Here is a 14348-nt window from a genome sequence, read left to right as displayed (position 1 = left end):
CTTGGCCAGTTTTTAAGTCCAATTTGAAATTTGACAAACGAACAGGTGTTGTTTTACTTTGTACTATCACTTCCAAAAAACTGGATAAAATAAGTAAATTAGCCAGAAATTACTTTGTAATTGGGTTTTCAATAACATATCTTGACAAACGAACACAACGGTCTGTGTCCGTTCTCTGTTAACGTAGAAGCTTTATAACACATTATTAATTTCGAGGTCTAAATAGGTTTTAGAAGTACTATGGCAACATGTTATGACTGGTTGGACTCGCCGTGTTTAAAAGACATTTTTCGATGTTTTTTTTTGTTTGCAATTAGTTAACTTTCTGGAACGTTTTACAGTAGACTGAAAACCAATGGTTTTAAAATAACTTAAACAATGGAAACTTACAACTAAAAAAAGATACAATACATAATAATTCCAAGTTGGGTCCCAAAACGAAAACAGCCTTCATAGCACGCGAGTAGGGTGTATAATAAATTCAGGCAAGCCGTATCGGGGAGCGATCAAAAATCGCACTTAATAATATAAGAGGAAAATCCTTACCTGACGTGGTACTCCGATCCGGGGCGTAGGTCGCAGAGCTCGTGGTATCTTTCGGTGCCGCTGCAATAAACACAAATAGACGCGATAACAATATAGCTTAGTCACTGAAGCAAGCGTGTGACTTCCACTGGTAAACTATATATAGGCGCCGTTCTACGCCACCACTGACGTAGGTGACCAATCAAAGGCAGCGCCTAACGAGTGCACCGACCCCCTCCAAAATAGGCGCACTGTTTTATATAGGTCGTCCATACTAGATCGAGAGCAACAATGGAGTAATTCGCGTATTCGCGACATAGGCAATTGCGTCATATGCGTGGAAAAGCGACAACGCCTTGCTACTGGTAATTTCCTTTGGGTAATAAAGGTACGACGATCAGCTGACGCTCACAAGGTAACTAAAAGAGCGTCACCGGTATGTATGTGTTTTAATATTTTTGAGCTGAACGTTACGCAGCTTCGGGGGGCCTTAGTTTATTTTGGCTGTGGGTCAAAACGACCACGAAGAGGCATCTTTCCTTCGTAACTGGTGCGATTGCAGTCAAGGCATTTGGAACATATCTTTACATTACAAAAGGCCATAAACCTAAACTTTGCCGTTTAATAACTGTCAGATTTTCTCATTTGTCTGGAACAAGGGCGCGTACGTGTTATGATGTGGGAAAAGAAAATTAAATGGTAGAACACGTCCTGGTGTTTGCCAGCAAACATTTTCGCCCATTCTACCAACGGTTGAGGCGTGTACATTGGCGTATCCCGAACTGATTGTGGCTTACCCCTTTAACGCAATATTCAGTTTAATTTTACTGATATCTTGTTTTCAATGCTGTCACCGTATCTCGCATTCGGCCTTCCGCCAAGCGATAAAAAAGGTCATGTTATCGACAAGGAAAAATCACTCGGGGTTTGTGTTGAACTTTTTGCCAGCTCCCTCCCGCAAACACTGCTGCCCAATTGCCAGCACAGGAAAACGCTTGGCGCGTGTAACAACTTTAAAACGGGCTCTATATGTATTTTGCGCTCGACGCCGCATCGATTGGCTATTTCAGATTTGCAAACGGCAAGCCGGGGTAGGCGAAACATGAGCGATACCGATTTGCGTCAATTATTTATAAGATCAATTAAAAGCCAATTGAATCGCGGCGCTCCTGTAAGCAAACGAGTCGCACGTACTGCGACAAAAGGCCTCTGGACCTGTGGCGCGATCTCGAATGTTGTTCCCCGTAGCAGGTGCCGCTAAACCAATTCACATTTTCGCAAAGGCCATTGTGTGCTGTCGCATGCCCTGCGTGTGTTTAAAGAGGTCACGAGGCGCTCTGGTCAAGACGCATGCTTTGAATTGTTTCGTTCGCCTGACCTCGGCGCTCTACTCTGTCATGCGTACGCAACTTGTTTGGTACAACGTTGACTGGGTACCGGGTTTTTCGGAAATTATACAATCGGGTTAAATTATATTAACCGGGTTTATCGAAAATTATACAAGGTGTTGAATCTGCAATGACAGCCTTTTCGTGTGTTATTTGATTGATACTTCGTTAATAAAGGAAAGAAAATGAAAACCGTTATAAAAATGATGGCATTTAGGTGATCGATAAATGCCAAATATATTATTAAAGTTAATCCACGGGCCACTGAGTAACTCGAATTGTATGGCCTGTTTTACATAAAAGCAACGAAAATAGCACAGTTGTGCACGGTTATCACTTCCCACACTTTTTTCTATGAAATAAATGCAAATATACCCAAAGACAATTAAATATTTTAAGCCTTAGAAGCAACCCTGCGGTTACAAGCAGACTCCTAATTTGGAAGGTCCTAAAAAAATACTGCTTTCCATCAATTCATTAGCTAACGCGCGTGGTTTTCGACCAACGCTTGACCTTTTTCATAGAACAGTGCGTCTAAGTAACGAGCGCAAGAAACGGCTCATGCCCGAATAAGGCGGCGGTGAAACGCAAAAAAGCACTCGGCGTGGTCCCACCTGTAAACGACGTGGAACTTGCCCGAGTCGCGCTTTCTATGGGAAAGCTGCAGCTCGAAGGAAAGCGGCGCGTTGCTGCTCGCTTCGACGATCGCCCTTAGCTCGTCGGTGGCCCTTTGAAGCGGCACAGCTGGCCAGGTCACGTGGGCTCGGCGTGGCTGGAGGTCGCGAACCTGCGCGGGAAGCCGACACAAAGGTCAAAGATTTTTTGCTGACCGACGACGAGAGCCTTTAAGCCGCTCGCCAATGTGGACTGACGAGCGGCGAAGCGCGGTTTACAAAGGATGAATAAAAGCGAGGAAATCGAAGGGATTCTGTGCTCTTAAACGCGTGTGGATAGTATGGAAGGATTGGTATGCATTGGTCGAAAGCATAGGCGTAACCAAGGGGTACGCAAAAAGTGGATGGCCTCCTCTTGTATTTATACGCTCGTTTTTTTTAATTGCCATGCATTGGTTTTTCACAAATGAATGTTCAAGGTACTTTATCCTTCATTCGTTGCAATAAATTTTAGCCAATATTTGCTCGTAACTTTAAGAACGCATAATTATTAGTTTGTATGACGAATTTTTTTTTTTGAATGAAAAATCCAAACAAACATATACTAGGGACAAACAAAATTCCTCGTCGTTTTTGCACCTCACGAAACATAAATACAACAGTTTTAGTCCTAATCATTAATAAAGTTAATTTACCTCTGGCTTTGCGACCGAGTCCAGCAGTTCGGCCAGGGTGGAGAAAAGCGGGGTTTCTGTGGAGGCAAAAAGTTGATGACAGGTTAGCGATCAAGACAAAAAACACAAAGCGGCCACACGCATCTGCAGAGAGAGACGGGTAGTCATTGCCAAGGGTGCGAATTTCACTACTCCGGGGCGCAAAAGAAAACAAAGCGACGCTTGCCATTACACACGGCTGTCGGGAGAGCTTTAAAGTCGGTCTCCAGTTTTCAACTGGCACTCCGGGCGAGAACCCTTTTGTTTGAAAAGCGAAACGTCTGGAATTCAGACAAGACAGCGGTTTCCCCGCGGCTCGGACCTGGTCTAATCCCCTCTAAGTGGCGGCCTATTGCAGTGCACGGACGCTGAGGGCTAAAATCACATAAACGCCGGGCTATCGACCGGCAATGGCTAGGCTACCCACCTACAACAGCGCCGACATTTCCTTCTTTGGCGACCAGGGGCGGCTCGAAGGCGGGCTCTTCGGAATTGTTGTTCCTGTGCGGCATGGGCATCGGAATGACGCCTTGCGGTAAGGCGAAGTTGGGAAACACGGGCCTTGCGTGCACGTTGGCGAAGTTGACGCCACCGGCGCCGACGTAATGCGGCACAAAGTGCTCGGGACTCAGGTTAAGCGGCGACTTGCCTCCCACTTGTTGCTGCTGCTGTTGATGGGGATTGAGTGGGAGGTGGCCGTTGGTGACAAACGACAGTGCCTGCGGGTCAGGGCTCGGGCTTTGTGACGACACAAAGGAAGAAGATGACGAGGGCGATGACGTAACCGACGAGGGTTCGTGGCTGCTGGCGTCCGACTGTTTTTGCTGCTGCTGCTGTCGCTTGTGCAGCTTCTTCTGAAGACGCTCCTGGGTGTGGCTCTTGGCCTGTGGGGAGCCAGAGGGGTGCATGGCAGGGCTGCCGGCAGCGCCTGTGGAATGTGAACTGTCCTCCGACGAGCTTACCGAGTTGTCGGACGGATCTGTGCAAGGCGAGACGATCCGTGTTACTTGGGCAGGGCGAATCGTTTGTTTTATTTACAGCACAATTTTACGTTTTTTTAATTTTCTCTGTTATTTTATTTGACGTTAAAGGAAAATACGACGCGGTTATGAACTATTTAACAGAGTAATATTACGTTTACAGCAAAACAATATTTGCCTATTTATGGGCAAATGATTAACGACAACGTTTTTTTTAAACAAATTGTGACATTTGGTTAAATACAACATAGAAATAGGTAATAATTTTTATAAAGTATGGACTAATTCTACCAAAAAAGGGCTAGGCCCGCCTTTGTCAAACTCACTAGGTATAAACTATCAATTATTGAAAGAAACATTCACACAAGAACAGTGCGCTGAACTGGAAACGAACACATGCCTAATTAACCTTTCAGCTACATAGGAAACCCTCATAATGCCTATGAGTGCTGTGTCAAATCACAAGGCAGCGCATTGACACAAACACACACGTGTAACAAATACTAAACACTAGTCGCTTCACTGAGCCTGTAGGTACCCATTCAAGTGGCATTTTCAATTGGTTTAAGCACAGCCCGCTGTAGATTCAACATTCAACTAGGCCCTTGCAACTAATCATATTTTGTCTGTACTGAAACAATGTATGCACAGTTTACATTAAACCTTTTTCTACACGGAGTTACCTTAGCCACTTCAATTGAAAACTTGCAAAGGAAAAGCCATTAATTTTCCTTCTATGGCAAAACATATACACAGCTTGCACTAGCTCTGAATAATACATACACTTGGGCGCTGCCTCCTTGTACATGTTCACTTGCAGTCCCACCGATCTGCTTTTTGCCGCCTCTGGAATATTTTGGTCGGTACTAGACTCACTTGGCAAGACATCTACACAATTCTTGCAACAGGCAAAAACCGGCGAGTAATAATGCACTGGCTGCAATGAGCTGCTGGCTAGCTGTTGATCTGTAATGTTCATCTCCATCTTGTTCTGTTGCTGATCGGTTACTTGATAAACCTCGATTTGAGAAGAACCCTCGAGGCGTTCAGGCCAGACTTCTAATGACCTGCTCACTGGAATTGATTGTTCTCCTTTGCTTTCAGGTGCTATCCTGACTGTTTAATGAAACATAAAAAAAAAACTTTTAAGCAGTTGGTTAATCATTAACTGGTTAAAACTGCTGCTTGTACTACAGGTAAACTTGTGGGAGCAATGTGCACGGCTCTCACCTGTTGCAACCTCTTCAGGTAAATAGAGAGCAGTGTGCTGAGGTATTAGTTGGACCCCGCCATCAGGATGGTTGTGGATCATCTTAAAACACAACAAACAATTTTTTTAACAATTTAAGAAAAAAACTACATGGACTTGTTTTTCTCTCAGTAAAAGAGAAATAAACAAGGATTAAAATATACAAATATAAGGAACTAAATTGACAATATATACATATACTTAATATTTGAACATATTATGGATAAATTGATTATAGGAAGATTTCAGTGAAAAACAGCAGTAGATACTAGAAGGTAATATAATTGAAAACTGAGACAAAAAAGAGACCACAACAAGACAGACACATATTTATGAATGAGTAATCTTTCACAAAGCTTAGTCAGGGTATTGGTTTTCCTGTTTCCAATATAACAGTTCTGATTACAATAACAACGCTTACAAGAGACAATGTGACACTTGATATGGATTGAGCAAAGATACCGCACAAATAAAAACACTCACATGCGGAAATATAGTTGATGTGGGGTGCATATACTGCGAAGGGTGGAAACTATGCACTGGAAAGTGGTGGGGTTGGATCGTCGGCGTGCCAATAAACCCCGGATGACCATCCAGGGCGGGATTGCCACTAGGTAGCACCACCACCCGCCTTACTCCGTTCTCTTCGATTACTCTTGAAATGTAGCCGGGTGGCACCAAGATTGGTGGTATGGTGCCATTGTGTAACACCATAGGGACTTGAGCAGGTCCTGATAAATGCAATATTACTATACCAGTGAAGCATATACATCAATATATTAATTGGAATAGACCACGAACAAAATATTACAACCATAGATGGACAAAGAATATAGCTGTCAGTTTACAGGTTTGGCCAATTGTTAACGGTTATTGTTAAGATTAAAGAAACAGCTTGTAAATTCTACATATTTACAGTTCGTAGGTAACACAAAATGTATTAACACTTAATTCAACAAAATTTTAGCTAAAAACAAATCATTAAGCCTTTATGTACTATACGGCAATATTTTTTAGATACATTTTCAGAAAAATCAACAATTTAATAATATAATGCATAGAGCAGCCACCATGTATAAATATACAAAACGATTTTAAAACACTGTAGATTAAACCAAATATATGTACCTGATATACTTCTGTAGGTGGCATCATCCTGTATCGTAAACGTTTCCCCGGGGTTCACTTGAACCAAAATCATGTTCTGTACACAAAAAGGAAAAACGTCTTCGGTTATCATTGAAAGCAATTGTAACAGCAACCTTTCTGCAGTTAAAAATACCAGCAGTAGACCTATATGCTACTTGGAAGAGTGGCAAGCTACCGCTGGCATTGGAGCACTCAACAAGCAATTCATTCAATCAAAACGAAAAGGCACAAGAAACTGTAGAATTGTGCAACATACCGGAGGTGGTTGCATTTGCAGCGAACAATCAAAGCCCTGTAGCAAGTGCTCTGGCGTCTGATTGAACTTCCCTATGTCAAAATACTGATCGCCCAGCGCGATGTTATGCGCCGAAGCAGTGGCGTCTTGCGGCAAAAATACCATTCCGGGCGCCTATTTGCCAGACATCTCTACGTGTTTTAGGTAAACAATAAATGTGCACTATCGAATCTAAGCGTCTACAGAAAAACAAAACAAAGCAGTGCGTTAGGCTACAATGCAAACCAGACCTGACGTCTTCGGTATTAAATTACCGGCTCAAAAACCGGCGGCACCGGTTAGCAGTCGGACTGCCCGGCGTTTATCAAACGCACATGGCACCCTTCGGTGTTTTGATTGCTGCGGGTGTCGTCTCCGGTGTCTCTACGTTTTCCGAGCTGCAATCTAGCCGTCATTTAAACTAAATCACGCCCAAGAACCGCTCGTCAGCTCAAAAAACAAAGAGAACGCCGTGGCCCGATCGAAGTGCCGTCTGCATGTTTTGCTCCGACACAAAGCCCCTACGATAACACGATTAAGGCAATCGGTGTTGGGTTCGCTGACGGCGCTTATTTCAAAGAACTAACGCTAGGCTCGGATGTTGATTTCGACTGGAAGGGCAAAGCCAGTCAAAAGGCGAGAACCAAGTATCAAGTGCTCTGCAAATTCCCATAACAAACAGACCATTGCCGGCGTTTCCCATCGCACCCAAGGGAAGGAAGGCAAATTTGCATTGGCGCCTAGTGGCGTTTCGCTTTCTCACCGTTCTGCGAACTCGCGGCCTGGTGTTTGTCACCGGGTTTCAGACACTCGAATCAAACAAGCTGCGCCCGCCGAGCAGCAAGAAGGCGAGAAAAAGGAACAAGCTCTCAAGGCATCTTCAAAAGAAGTCGGCTGTTTTCATACCGGTTTTCGTAGAAAATTCGTCCCAATGTAAAGCGTAAAATGGCTTAGAAAATTCAGCCCGGTGCCGTTTAAGGGTAGCCGTGTTTACAAACTAACCTGGAGTATGTCCCTTTGGGTTTTTCATCCCGCATCCTGCAGCCACCACAGCACTAAGCTTGCTTCACGGTAACAGCTTTCAAGATAAACAGGAACTTGGGCTAGGGCGCAGGCGAACCAGACCAACGCGGCTCCGTTTTCCTTTGATTCGTTTCTATTGCGTCTCGCGATTTAAAGGACGAGTTGGCCAAGAGGCGCTTATCATCCGAGTGTGTTTATACTGTTTTTTTTTGCTAAAGTTAATGTCGATCGTCTGTGGCTTTACTGGTGGTGGGCCCTATTTTTTTCTTTACGATGAACGCGCCATTTCGTGTCTTTCGGGGGAAAAAACAAACAGCAAGTTATATAATTAAACTTTTTGCAGTTAATTCTGTTTTATGGAAAAAACGGCGCCGAAACAGTTGCGTCAAAAGTTCTAAACAGCGGTTTGGGCGCTAGCGCTGGCCCGTTCGTCGATTTGACGACAAAAAACAATAAAAGGAAACAGAAAGCTTCGGCAAGGCCTGTGCGCCCGCCGCACTACGCCAACGCACTAATATCGAGTGAATGCATTAAAAAACGGCATTAAACGCTATTTTAGGCGCCAATTTAGCAGCGAGTGATTATCTTCTGGTGCGTGATGCAATCGCTTGCGGCCTAGTTTCAACCAAGCGTGGCATGCGCGCACTGCCAGTCACCAGCAGCTCGTTCAGCAGCGGCGCGCCGAAATGACGTCACGCCGGGCCGACTGGGAAGGCCACGTCAGCGCTCTGAGCGATCGCGGACCTTTCGATGCGCGCTCCGCCGCTAACCTTTCGCCTGATATACATCTGGCATTTTTTCGCCTGGGAAAACGCGAAGGACCGCCGTTTGTTTAAGTTAGGCGAAGCGGTCGACTTAAATTTGCTGGCGCGCCGAGCCTTGTGCGAACTGATAAACAGCAGACGTTGTTTACCGTCTCTGCAGTAACTATATTTTGCACAGCTGACCGCATTATTTTTCTTTCTGTAAAGAGACAAAACTGTAAAACAGTGGTTGTCAAACTTTTTGGGCTCGCGGCACACTAAACAAATCTTAACTATTTCGCGGCACACTTTAACCAGATCAACAATAGAGCAATTTTATAATCGTTCTTATCACACGACAAACTATATGTAAATGTCTCAAAATTATTAATTTGTAATGAATAGCGCGCATTTAGGTCTAAAATGCTTGCGTGTATGCCTATTGGTAATACAAAATACTCTCTTTTCCGTAATTACAAAAAGTTTCGCGGCACACTTGACAATCTCTCGAGGCACTTTGGAAATCACTGCTGTAAAGCCTCGAAAGTCGTCCTTCTAAGCTTCGCATATATATGACAGCAAAGCGCCACTACACAACAGCAGCACGTATCGCGCTCTCTGAAAAACATCTAAAACCGTGAACTCAAAGAACGTCAAACCAGCTGCCCCGCAAAACGCGACTTGGAAAATTCCCGAGCGCACTTGCCTCACGTCGAAAGCACGGATTTAATTGCGACGGCGGTTGCCGAAACCGTCTCGAGCCGTCATTCGGCTCGCGTCAAAGCAGCGAGGAACCTCGCTCTAAGCGCTGCAACTCAACAGGAACCATGCTTTGATCAGCGCATCCGCTTTGCACAACGCTGGCAATATGTACATAAGATTTGATTTTGATTTCAATTGAGGCGATTAGGCGGCTTTGCCAACGGTGCGAAAGCGTTTTAATCCTACAATTAATGCCATCATCGCATCTACGTAGGCAGGCCCCAAAAGACCAGGCGTCGCGCGAGCATTCGTGACAGAGGCAAATTACGCGTCCAATGCAAATTGGAGAATTTTGCCCACAAGGCTTTCGGCCGGTCGCACAAATGCTGGTCGTGATAGGCGGTCACATGAGAGGAGGTTATTTTTTACGGAGCGCGAACTGAGCGGTATAAATAAGTTGCGACGCCGCGCTGTAAACACTCATAGAGGCCGGGCTATGGAAACCATTGACACTAAGCCACAGAAATGCGATAATTGGTATAAATACCGTGATATGCAGCTTAATTCTCGACTGATTTTGCTCTTTACATATTGTAAAAGTTCTAGAAAAAACACGACATTGATTCATAAAAGAATTTATTAGAAATAAATACGGCAGCTTAAGCCTACTCAGCTACACTGGTTCCTCGAAAATATTTACATACAACACACCTAAAAAGTATGCTGAACATTTTTCTAACTGGTCTTATTTTTAAATATTTCGTCCGATTCGCCTGCCTCCCAATTTAGACAGAGACTTCGTCGAAAGGCCGTAGGCAACCGATTGACCTCCTAAACTGGCATGTATCGACTGGGCGTTATTGCACAAAACTATAGACGAAACAGAAATTGGCACGCGACTGCAAAATGCCAAAGAAATCGGCACCATTAGCTCCGCGCCTGAGGCGACCCTAAATTTGCAGCGCACAGAGTAACTTATTCTTTTCTTAGATTTCAGGGCGGAATGATACTTGTCTAGCGTCTCTAAAATCGACCTCACACTCGTCTGACCTGAACACAAAGGCGTCTTCACTTCTCCAAAGGAACCGACACGCAAGAAATTCCGCACTCAGTTAAATGTCGCTCTTGAAAAGCCGCGAGACCACACGACGACGACGATAAAGTTGCGTAAACTTTTTTGTGTATTTAAACCCGCATGTTTGTTTTGTCATGTCCCAGCTTACTTTTGCCTGTCCCAGTAAACCTCTGCTGTTCATTGTTTAACGGTGCGGCAATATGGACGGTTTGCAGCAATCAAAATGCGCGTGCCTAGGAATTCTTTTTTTTTGTCGACTGCACTGAAACTACAGACGGGTGCTTGCAGTTAGACAGCGAAGCCGGTGAATAGCACGCCCAGTCGCGCACGTACAACGGCGCCACCAGCCATACGTTAGATTTCGGCAGCGGCCACCCTCACGCTTGAATGCGATTCAGAACTAACAAGGCCGAACGAAATGCGAAGCGTTTTTTGCTGTTGCTGCTGCTGCTGATGCCGCTGTAGCTGCACTTTCTTGGTTCGTTAAAGCTTCACCCAATCTGCACGGTTAACCGCTGGAGCCGCTACGGCGTGTCAAGCGCAGCCCGGCAAAATGCCTGGGACAGCGCCGGAAACCGAGCTATCATTGGGTGCGAAATGCCAGGCTCTGGGAAAAGGCCTGGCTATCTATCGACGCCTGCTTGCTTTACAAGGCGCACCACTTATATATCCATCGCTAGTTACCAACGGCAACATGTTATGGAAGCGATATGCACTTGACTGTGCACTCTCTCCCCATTTCTCTTTCTCTCTCGCCTTTAAAGTAACGACTAGTCTGTTGGTTTTATGCTAGCAACTGACACACTGCTTAGCCCAGACAGGCGGTTGAACTCCCCTGCAGTTTATCACATTTTGATAAATTATTTAAATTATGAAGGATGAGTACCTAACAATATACAAAATATCTACAATACTGCAAAAGTGGGAATTAACAGATAACACCATATTTTTTTACAAAAAAGTAATGACATCAGTCTAAGTCAACCACAGAAAACCATTTATTACGAAGAATAGAAGGCATGACCTCCTCAAAACCGACTTGCATGGCTAAAACAATATCATCCAGCTGGTCCTTGTCCTTTGTATTGAACTTAGTACTAAGGCATAAAAGGTTAGTGATATACACATATTGATAGTTGTTTTTCCTGGATAAGAAGTCCATGACCTACTTTTGCACAACAGTGTTAACTATGCATATAGATAAATATATTTATAAACAATGCTATTTAAATAAAATAGGTAATACAGTTTTAGTGGTAAAATATATTAGTGTTACATGTTCTAAAATTATCTCCACAAATTAAGGCAAAATATAAAAACAAATTTTTTTAACTATTTTTCCTATCTGCAAAGACAATTATTTGGTTTGTTGAATTTTAACAAGGATTGCAATTGTGGGGAAGAATTCGTACCAGTATTTAAAGTCGCTTTTAAAACCTAATAAAACTTAAAAGTAAATATGTCATGCCATTAACATAAAAATTTACCTCTGCGTAAGGTTCATGGCGTGCTGAAAATCTTTCAATTGAGGCACAAAGCATTTCTGGATTATGATGATGATTATTATCCAGCGCAGGTGACATCCGCGAAATCAGGTTGTTTGTATTATCCATGGTTGGAACAGGCATTTTGAATGACGAGCATGTATTATGCCACTGTGGGCTTTCAAACATTTAAAACATGAAACAGTATTCTAGTTCCCTAATGTTTGCAAAGTGCAAGTCCCACTAATAACTTATTATAAAACATAAATTTGAATATAAATTCTGTTATTGGTTTAAAAAATTAGAATAAGTAGTAGAAAGTTTAAATCACAATTGAAATATGCTTTAAACCACAGATTTTTTTAAAAGTAACCTGTCTTAAATTTGAAAAGTTTTCCAGGAAACTTAAAGTTAAACAATGATAAAGAAAACATTTTACAATATCTATTCAAAACACATTTTTCAGGTAATGTTAACCTAGAGTTTTCAATAATTTTAATATTTGTATACCAAAGTCAAAAAAAATACTTCTATGCAGAGTTGCACTTCGGGTTAAATTGATGTTTTATAATGTATAAGTTTGGTAAGGCCTAGTTTAAAGAACAAAAAGTGATAAACAACTCAGCATGTCACTTTGAACATGAAATGTTTATAAGATCCAGCAAAATGGTGTTTGATAAATAGGTAACAAGAGCAGACCAAACAGATTTACATTCTTGTGAAAACATTTTCCTTTTTTTAACTCAGTCAAAAACAGTTTTCATTTGGAACAATTTGAAACAAAATGTTTATCATGTACCGGTAGTCCCCATGTAATTCAGTTCCTGTTAAGTTTTTTTTTTGGAACTTATAGTCTAAACAACCATAAAGTAACTTACACAACATTAATCACAAACTAATTTAGTAAACCTACTAGTAGCTTAATGTTCAATGAACACAGCAAAAGTATAGTTTTTACAAGTAATGGTTTTGGAATGTTAAGTCTTTAAACTAGGGTTCCTCTTTTTCCCGGATTTTTTCACTCCCAGGAAACGGGATTGAAAAATGAAACTTCCCGGGAATCCCGGGATCCCGACGAAAAAATTATACATAAAATCACGTCATTTTGAGGTTGATATTTTTTTTTATTTTAGCTTCAAACATTTAATTAAGCTCATTTATGGGCGTTCTTTCTTTCGTGGGTCAAATATTATTATGTTTATATATTATTAATAACACCGCTTGACCCACCCTCACCCAAACGCTAACCCGCATTCTAACCCAAATAATTTGCGTTGTGGTATGCAGTATTTAAAGACCGTTTTTTTTTATTAATTTATACGTTCATAACTGAAGGAGCGCCAGACCTTCTCTAATAGGAGTCAGGACCCTTATTTGTGACGCATTTTTTTTGTTAAAATAAATTTAATTAGGTTTTTACGCTGGAAAGCGCAAATAAAACAACTCAGGCAACGACGTTAACATGGTGGGTACTATTTTTTTTCTTCATATTAGTCAAAAACGGCAATATTTTTTAAGTTTTGCTAGGTTGCCGAATACCCGGGATTATAAAAAAAATTTCCTGGGATTCGGGATTGTTAATTCGCGGGAAATCCCGGGAATTTCCCGTCAAAACATTCCCGGAGAGGAACCCTACTTTAAACCTTGACTACGATGAAGTCATCACATCGAATAAATCATCCTAAATGAGCAAACATTCCATAGACTTCAGTCATTAACTCCTTGGTTTAAATATTTCTACTTGGTAGTTATCAGCAACTCGGCTGTAATATTATGTCGAAAGGACCAGCATATGTAGTTAACTTATTATAATCTAGGCAAGTGTTGGCGCTGGTCTAGAATCCTACCACAACAAACATTATTTGGGTTAGGGTGCGGGTTAGCGTTTGGGTACGTCAAGTAATAATATTAAATAACAAACATAATAATAGTTGACCCACCCACACTTAAACACTAAGTGTTTGTTAACTTGCATCGTACATTACACAATCAAAACCACAAATCATATTTAATCAGGTATACTGACGACAAAACAACCAACCACTCGTAATGCTGCTAGAAACACAGTAATATCCGTTTACACACTTTCTATCACTTATTTACAGATGGTCGCAGCTTTTTGGACCTATATAATGTACACTAGACCCCATGCCGTACACAACGTGATGCAAGCACCAGCACTAGCAACGCAGATTTCAACTGCAATTACATTTCGTCAACAACCCATGGAGTCCCACGTACTGCGCGGAATTCCAAGGAACTTTCCGCGAAAAGCGCCACCTAGTAGAACAAATTGTGGTAAAGTTTCCCAATGTTCCACAAATTGGTCGACTGCCCACTACGAAAAATTTATGATAACCTGTTAACTCAAAAGTTTTGCTTCCAATGCCGTAACCGTAGAAAATTAATTCTGCTTAAAAAAGATTGAA

General features: G+C 42.3%; 1 protein-coding gene across 2 annotated transcripts in view; it reads right to left on the bottom strand.

Annotated features, from left to right (window-relative positions):
- LOC146147061 (fibronectin type-III domain-containing protein 3A-like) overlaps positions 1-12159 on the bottom strand; it is a 47939-nt gene extending 35780 nt beyond the window's left edge. Inside the window, exons 1-8 of one of the 2 annotated variants that reach the window (XM_083386996.1) lie at positions 11923-12159; positions 6598-6673; positions 5953-6200; positions 5451-5532; positions 3668-4219; positions 3223-3278; positions 2528-2700; positions 547-606 (exon numbers count right to left, since the gene is read on the bottom strand). In XM_083386996.1, coding sequence (XP_083243122.1) covers positions 547-606; positions 2528-2700; positions 3223-3278; positions 3668-4219; positions 5451-5532; positions 5953-6200; positions 6598-6673; positions 11923-12108 — 1433 coding nt within the window. In that variant the 5' untranslated portion in view covers positions 12109-12159. Of the gene's footprint in view, positions 1-546; positions 607-2527; positions 2701-3222; positions 3279-3667; positions 4220-5450; positions 5533-5952; positions 6201-6597; positions 6674-6874; positions 7386-11922 lie in introns of those variants that run through there. The other variant, XM_083386997.1, reaches the window with a different exon arrangement.
- Positions 12160-14348: the final 2189 nt, after the last annotated feature.

The sequence above is a fragment of the Ascidiella aspersa genome, chromosome 4, assembly GCF_963924565.1.
Source record: "Ascidiella aspersa chromosome 4, kaAscAspe10.2, whole genome shotgun sequence".
Lineage (NCBI taxonomy): Eukaryota > Metazoa > Chordata > Ascidiacea > Phlebobranchia > Ascidiidae > Ascidiella > Ascidiella aspersa.
Note: the sequence above shows the minus strand (reverse complement) of the source record. Positions and strands in the feature narration are given on the sequence as shown.